This window comes from Topomyia yanbarensis, unplaced genomic scaffold (assembly GCF_030247195.1).
Source record: "Topomyia yanbarensis strain Yona2022 unplaced genomic scaffold, ASM3024719v1 HiC_scaffold_479, whole genome shotgun sequence".
Taxonomy (NCBI): domain Eukaryota; kingdom Metazoa; phylum Arthropoda; class Insecta; order Diptera; family Culicidae; genus Topomyia; species Topomyia yanbarensis.
Genome location: NW_026683690.1, coordinates 16,358 through 25,000, shown reverse-complemented (window position 1 = coordinate 25,000; position 8,643 = coordinate 16,358). Strand labels below are relative to the sequence as shown.

Sequence of the window (8,643 nt, the reverse complement as noted above, 5' to 3'; positions counted from 1 at the left end):
GGTGGTGTGGATTGGTCACCAGGATCAAGATATGGCGGAAGGTAATAGACGGGCGACACTAGCTGCAATAATACGCTGCAAAACGGACGGTTCCCGCTGCGCAGATATATCCGGACGGTATCAACAGCAAACCTCCACGGTGAAACGGACTGTTTCCGCTTTGGAATTTCGGATGGATTTCAATTTTCGTAGAGCAGCGTAACAATTTTTTTTCGAGATTTTTTTCCGGCAAACTCGCAGGCCGTTCAACGTGTCCATTTAATTCGTGCAAATTTTCATCGAGTTGGTGGACCCGGAGACCGATAACTTGTCGGTGAATACGGTAATTGTACGAAGGATTACTGCGGTGAGTCGTTTACTTGTTTTTAAATTTTTTCATTGGTGCGAAAATTTGTCAATTTTATTCCACATAAAGATTTTTTATTGATTATATAAAATGGCGAACGTTTTCGCTACCGTAGAGCCGTATCGCACTGGTACGTCCTTTGCTGATTGGGCAGCATGGCTTAGATATTTATTGTGAAAAAAATTGATAATGGTGATGATAAAAAGGCCCATTTTATTACCATGGGAGGGCCAGTGATTTTTTCTCAAATAAAACTATTGTTGTTGGCAGGACCTCTTGTCACCACTCTACTTCATACACGCAGAAAAATGTATTGTAGATATAACAATATTCTGGTTCAAACTCAATAATAATTATTATTATCTCAGGGCTAAACATATTCAATAATTGATTTAATTCAGATTATTGTTATTTTTACAATAAATTCTGGTTTTGACGTTTCTAGATTTAAACCACATTGTCGATTGAATCAACAATAAAATTGTTGAAACAATTGACATTGTGTTATTGATCGAATGATGTAAGCACGATTAGTTCAACAATATTCTGATTTTGAAGCAACAAATAATGTGGTAAACAATTCCTATTTAAATGTTTATCTATTTTCAATAAATGTTTTATTATATTTTTTATTGAATTTTTATTTATAATAAATTGTGCTTACAGGTTCATTTGTCAGACAAGTTTCATCATTTCCGATTTTTTCTGAAAGATAGAAAGATAATATGACTAAATATATTTAAATTATTTTAATATTTGCACTTACCCAGAGAGTATCCTTTACGTCAGTATATAATTGTAGCATTACCCCGGAACTGTCCTGTATGTTGCAACTGGGTTGGGAAGTCTGTGAAAGCAGAAATTTTACATTTAGTAAAGAAATAATTATGAAACCGCGGTTTTGCTTTGGTTTTCTTACTTACATGTATGAATAAAAATACCTACGGTGCGCAGAATACACACAAAAATACACAATACACGTTGATTTGCTACTATTCAAGACCAAGATAAAACAAAATTTGGTTGAAGTAAAAATAATATTGTTAGTTCAACAATAAAACAATGTATACTTAACAATGATTGAGTTTTGAATTAATAATAGAGTGAAGATTTAAATCAAAAATGAATATTGTTGGTTTAAGCATTTGAAATTTCGCTGCGTGTAGACTCTCCAACTGACAGCCGTCAGTGTGACAGACGCCTTCGCAGGTAGTGGTGACCGGAGATGACGCCGATGCTGTCATCGATAGTTAGTTTGTGGTAAGGCGAGCGCAAGCATGCAACGAATGTTGCTTGAAGCATTTTATATTAGTTAATTTAATAAAGTATTTTATACATTCATCGTCATTTGTGTCTCGTCATAACTACACCGCTCCAATATCACAACAGTGGCGACGAGTCGGTTGTAAAATTCGTGCCGGGAATCATCCAGATAGTAAGCAGTTCAACGAATCTGTCAAGAGCGGAAAATTTTGCACATGGCAACCAACGGAGGAACAGTTCCTGTGCTGGGAGCCAGCAGCCGCAGCAGACCAGTCTCTCGGAAGCGGTTGTAACCATTCTCACCAACCAGCAGGCACTTATGACAAAAATGTCACAGCCGTTGGAACCTGTCTCGTGATGAGGTTATATTGGATTCCCTTTCAAGCAACATGGCGGAATTCACATATGACAAAGACAATGGGCACACGTTCGACGCATGGTTCTCCCGCTATACTGATATTTTTGACAAATACGCTGGAAAACTGGATGACGCTTCAAAGGTACGACTTTTGCTACGAAAAATGAGCCCACAAGACCACGAGCGTTACAACAGCTTCATACTACCAAAGCTTGCTCGTGAGTACACCTTCGTTGAAACCGTCGAGAAGTTGAAAGCGCTGTTTGAAGCCACAGTGTCCACTTTTCGCCGGCGTTACAATTGCCTCCAGACAACCAAGGAGGATGGTGAAGATTATCTCGCCTACTCGTGCAAGGCAAACAAATCCTGTGCTGACTTTAAACTTTCGGAGCTGACAGAGGAGCAGTTTAAATGCCTCATTTACGTCTGCGGTCTCCAATCAAACAAGGAGGCAGAGATCCGAATGCGGCTCATCAATAAACTCAATGAAACAGTAGATATTACCCTTCAGCAAGTCATTGAGCAGTGCAACAACCTTGTGAACTTAAAGCAGGATACCGTGCTGGTGGAGAACCCGTCCACAGTTAATTATGTGACACACAAGCGATTGTCGAATGAAACGCACCAATCAACCAGTGCTAGCAGCGATCGTGAGCAGCCACGGACTCCTTGCTGGTCGTGCGGCGGAATGCATTTCAAAAAGGACTGCCGATTTCGCGACCACTTTTGCAGAGATTGCGGTAAACAAGGTCATCGTGAGGGCTATTGCTCCTGTTTTTCGTCAAAACCGTCGGTCAGCACATCTTTCAAAAAGCTGCCGACAAAGAAAAAGAAGCAACGCGAGCAGTCAGCAAAAACAGTGACAGTGCAGAAAGTCAGCCAAGGTCGGAAATTCGTTGGTGTGCAGTTGAACAACGTGCCTCTCCGACTGCAACTGGATACTGGGTCCGATATATCCATCATCTCGCATAAGTCGTGGATTCGGATCGGTCGTCCACTGGTTAAACCCGCATTTTGCCGGGCCAAAACGGCATCTGGGGAGCCGCTGAAACTCGTCTCGGAGCTGCAATGCAATATTACCCTCAATGACGTCACCAGAGAGGGTAAGTTTTTTGTCGCTGCTCCTAATGTCAACCTCAACATTTTAGGCATTGACATGATGGACCTGTTTAATTTGTGGAATCAACCAACTACGTCATTCTGCAATCACATCGGCACTCCAAAGCCGCAAGGTATAGCAGAACTACAGGATCGGTTTGCCAATGTTTTTACTCACCAAATGGGTCAGTGCAACAAGACTCCAGTGCAGCTCGTGCTTAAGGGAAACCCCAAACCAATGTTTCATCCAAAACGACCGGTTGCCGAGGATAATAAAAAAAGGTCGACTTTTCGGACTGGGCGGCACCCATTGTCGTCGTGCGAAAACCGAATGGAACTGTTCGGATTTGTGCGAATTTTTCGACTGGTCTAAATGCGGTACTTGAGCCGAACAATTACCCTCTGCCCCTGCCGGAAAACATTTTTACCAAGATGGCAAACTGTTGGATTTTCAGTCACATCGATTTAGCCGATGCTTACCTCCAAGTACAAGTGGACGAAGCCAGCCAACCGCTTCTCACAATCAACACACACCGAGGCCTATTTCAGTTTACCCGGCTGTCACCCGGTATCAAAGCAGTGCCGGGGGCCTTTCAACAGTTGATGGACGCAATGCTTGCTGGACTTGAGTACGGAAGAGTAACATCAACACAACCTGCAGCTTGTTCTTGAACGCTTGCAAGATTACGGTTTCACTGTGCGCATCGAAAAATGTTCCTTCAGTATGCGCCAGGTTAAGTACTTGGGCCAAATTCTCGATGCTAACGGTATACGACCGGATCCAGAGAAAATAGCAGCGTTTGTTAACATGCCGCCTCCGCACAACATCTCAACATTGCGTGCGTACCTAGGTGCTGTGAACTATTACGGCAAGTACGTCAAGGGAATGCGCACGCTCCGACAGCCCATGGATCAATTGCTCAAGGCTGGTACAAAGTTCGTGTGGTCGTCAGAATGTCAGAAATCATTCGATCGATTCCGTGAACTTCTCCAATCACCGTTGTTGCTGACGCACTACAACCCCAAGTTGGAAATCATCGTGTCGGCTGATGCGTCAAACGTCGGGCTGGGCGCCCGTAACGCACATAAGTTTCCCAATGGATCCGTAAAGGCCATTTGTCACGTGTCCCGCAGCCTGACAGCTGCTGAAAGCAACTAAAGTCAGATCGAGAAGGAAGGATTAGCACTGGTATTTGCAGTGACGCGATTCCATAGGATGATCTTCGGTCGTCGGTTCACTCAGGAGACCGATCACAAACCGCTTTTAGCAATCTTCGGATCAAAAAAGGCCATCTCCGTCTACACAGCCAACCGTCTACAGCGATGGGCCCTAACGCTACTGCTATACGATTTTACCATCTGCTACGTGCACACGGATAGTTTTGGCCATGCTGACGTACTAAGAACGAAACCAGATGACATATTACAGCAAGTCATTCGGTTTGTCAATGAAGGATGGCCCTCAAAGAAGACGAGTATTACTGATCGTGAAGTACAGCAATTCTTTCTGCGACGAGATGGACTGTCCGTCGTGGCTGGATGTCTCATGTATGGTGAGAGATTGGTAGTGCCAGAAGACGCGTACTCCAGCAATTACATACGGGTCACCCGGGAGTCGAGCGCATGCGGTCGATTGCACGGCAGTGCGTGTATTGGCCGAACATAGATGATGAGGTTGCAAAAATCGTCCGATCCTGTAACGAATGTGCCACCGTAGCCAGGTGCGATCAGGAGACGAATTTGAAATCCTGGCCAGCGCTGGAAAAACCATGGCAGCGGCTGCATCTCGACTACGCAGGGCCAATCGATGGGCAGTATTATCTCATTCTGGTTGATTCGTACTCGAAATGGCCAGAAGTCGTGCGCACCAGGGATATCACCACAACAGCAACGTTGCGCATTCTTCGAGGAATCTTCGCCAGACACGGACAGCCGGAAACGCTGGTTACGGACAACGGGCCTCAGTTAACTAGCGATCAGTTCGAAACTTTCTGCGATAGCAACGGTATCACCCACCTAAAGACAGCCCCTTTTCATCCGCAGTCAAACGGATTGGCGGAGAGATTTGTCGACACGTTTAAAAGGTCCCTCAAAAAGATCACCGCAGGGGGGAAACTCTGGATACTGCAATCGACACCTTTCTTCTCGGCTAACGTTCAACGCCGTGTCGCAATGCACCCGGTGGGAAATCTCCCGCAGAACATATTTTTGGTAGACCAGTGCGCACATCGTCAGAGTTATTACGTCCGCCAACTCCATCGCATAAGATCCAGAATTCTGGTCAAGAAAAACAGTTCAATCGGAAGCACGGAACCAAGGAACGGAACTACAACTTGCAAGATCTGGTCTGGGTCAAAGTTTATCGGAACAACAAGTGGTGCTGGCAATCAGGAACAGTGATCGAGCGAATAGGTAGTGTCATGTATAACATCTGGCTGCCATCGAACCATGATCTCATCCGATCACACTGCAACCAAATGAGGACTCGACACGAAGCTGAGCATGAGGCACAAACAGCAGAAGCAGTGAAAAGTCCACAAGTGCCACTAGCTATCCTCTTGGACGGTTGTGGTCTGAACAGCGTAACACTCGAGTCGGAAACCGAAACACCTTTCGTCTTGCCGACCGAACTTATGGAGGACTTGCAATGTCCCAGTCAACGTCGACGCACACGTACACCTCGTAACAACCCACAGCAAGAATCGATTCATACTCGCCAGTCTTCCAGACTTCGAAGACCGCCAGTGAGGTATGAACCGTATCACCTTTACTAACCTTTATATATTCATCGTCATTTGTGTCTCGTCATAATTACACCGCTCCAAAATCACAACAATTGTACCCTGCGGGGAATTTTGACAATATTCCGTATGAGGAATTAATTTCCAAATTAAATGCTAGACTAGACAGGACTGAATCGGATATGATTCAGCGTCTTAGATTCAATACCTGTAACCAGCAGCCAAGTGAATCTTTAAATGATTACACCTTGTCACTCCGACTGCAAGCAGAATTTTGTGGTTTTGGTGAACACAAAGACCAGGCCATTTTGGACAGGATTGTGGCTGGTATAAAGGACAATGACTTGAGAAAAAAATTGCTGAGTGAAGATAAATTGTCTCTTTAGCGGAAAAACTTTTAGAAACTAAGAAGATGGCAAATGTCAATTCCAAACCATTTTCCGATACACATGACGACGATGTTTTGACATTAAAAATGTCTTACTCCACTATCTGGGGCTAGGTGTCATTCTAAACTCTAAACTATCTCCCATGTAACGAAACTATGTAAGGTTTGCACGCTTATAACTCCGATATTACTAGATGGATTTTAATCATTCATACACCAACCGATTCAGAAACACCTAACTTAAATATTGGTAATAATTTAATATCTCCCCAATAAAAGTAGACTTTTGGAAATTGGTAAAATTAAAAAGTTCACGAAAAACGGGAAAATTACCATTCGTGAGGCAGATTTCTCAGACACAGCCGTCAAAAGAGGGCAGCTTAGTGACTCAATGAAAGACGAAAAGTCATAAATAGAAGCGACGCATGTCCGTTTAAATCAGTTGTTGCTCTTGTCTCATACGAACAACATCGTCTCCGGGCGATGCAATAAGCGCTATCGATTTTCGGCAACGTTGGCATTTGCACACACTCACACCTATGTGACTAAACCATATACGGTTAGTTTATAAATAGAGGTGACGCGTACCCGTTTGAATCAGTTTTTGTTCTTATGTCGAACGGGTAAGATCATGGCTGCAGCGTCTGGGCACTACAATAAGCGGTAGACGCTATGCATTTTCGGCAGCGGTGGCCGTGTGCGGATTTTTCGGGTACCAGCACGGTGTCACAGAATGATTTGCAAAGTGGGTGGGCGGGGTGGTTTGGATTTAATTCAATACGGTGTGTGCTGCTTAAGAGTGTTGCGTTTGAATAAAATATATTTATTTTTATGCATGCGTGTGCGTTGTAACTTGTTAATCCATGTTTACGGCGCATTGTAGCTGCCTAGGGTAAAGAGCCTATTGGTTTTCATATGTTTCATATTTTGACGTAGGACTTACGTCTTTCTTTACTATACTGGGTGTCATTTCAAAATTTTCAAAACGGATGCGTTACGTACACTTTGAACTCTAATAACTTTTCTCCTACTCAAGGAATTACTAATTTTGTTTCATAAATCGAAAGGAAAACGTTCAACGCTTGCTATTGATACCTTGTTTGCTATGTAAAACTTGTTTGAAAAGTTCAAAAACTACTTTTAATGCGAATCAACATTAATGCTAAAACCTATAAATATGGGTGTCACAGTTTTTTAGGATGAAAACATAATGGAGAAAGAATTGAATTAGAAAGTTCCATTTAATAACTTGCATTGAGTGTGCGCCTGTCAACTCTGCTGTACTTTAGCAGTGACACATAAACCAATGTTTATCGAATTAATCTACAAACCCGTAGGTTTTTGCAAATCTTTCTAGAACATTAGTGAATGTGGAAACCCTGCTACTAAGCGAATGCCACGCCAAAAAGAATGATGAAAATATTTTCATTTGTCGCACAAAGGGATGGACTACCATCTGCACTAAGAAGTTTATAAAAGAGATCGCATTCCGATATACAATGCTCATTCGATGTGAGCAGGGTGGCCAGACCTACCGATTTATCGGTAGTCCTACCGATTTTGGTCTTCCCTACCGATTCACAGACGACCAAGGCAAAACTACCGATATTTTGTTATTCCTACCGAAAACTACCGATTTTTATTGATTTTGGACACATCCTACTCAACATTCATTTTTTGGGTTAGATTTGGTCAGATATCTGTGTTGTCAGTATTTTACAATTCCAGTTCAATACTACGTTTTTGGGACAACAACCCGGCCTACCGATAACTACCGATAAACTTTTAGTGACCCTACCGATATTAAGGAATTCTATCTGGTCACCCTGGATGTGAGCTGCGAAAGGGGAATGTTCGTGTATGTACGCATCTGGTATATGTAATCGTCTGGTATCACCAAAAATAGTTATCTGCAAACCGTTCTTATTAGGATGAAAATATAATGGAGAAAGAATTTATTTAGAAAGCTCCTTTTAATAACTTCGATTGAGTTTGCGCCTGTCAAGTCTGCTGTACTTTATCAATGACACATATAAACCAATGTTTATCGAATTAATCTACAATGCAAATCTTTCTAGAACATTAGTGAATGTGGCAACCCTGCTACTAAGCGAATGCCACGCCAAAACGAATGATGAAAATATTTTCATTTGTCGCACAAAGGGATGGACTACCATCTGCACTTAGAAGTTTATAAAAGAGATCGCATTCCGACATACAATGCTCATTCGATGTGAGCTGCGAAAGGGGAATGTTCGTGTATGTACGCAGCAGAAGCAAATTCGGGCAAGGTTCGAATCGTTAGCAAGGATTCTCGTCTGGTATCACCAAACATAGTTATCTACAAACCGTTCTTTTTAGGATGAAAACATAATGGAGAAAGAATTGAATTAGAAAGTTCCATTTAATAAGTTTGCGCCTGTCAATTCTTGTGTACATTTACCAGTGA

General features: G+C 42.7%; 2 protein-coding genes across 2 annotated transcripts; both read left to right on the top strand.

Moving 5' to 3' along the window:
- Window positions 1–1,998: 1,998 nt before the first annotated feature.
- On the top strand, window positions 1,999–3,438 carry LOC131695621 (uncharacterized protein K02A2.6-like). Its single transcript, XM_058984151.1, has 2 exons — window positions 1,999–3,070; window positions 3,116–3,438. Exons 1-2 carry the CDS (start codon window positions 1,999–2,001, stop codon window positions 3,436–3,438), a joined length of 1,395 nt encoding a protein of 464 aa, XP_058840134.1.
- Window positions 3,439–4,688: 1,250 nt separating this feature from the next.
- LOC131695620 (uncharacterized protein K02A2.6-like) lies at window positions 4,689–5,465 on the top strand. Its single transcript, XM_058984150.1, has one exon. It carries the CDS (start codon window positions 4,689–4,691, stop codon window positions 5,463–5,465), a length of 777 nt encoding a protein of 258 aa, XP_058840133.1.
- Window positions 5,466–8,643: the final 3,178 nt, after the last annotated feature.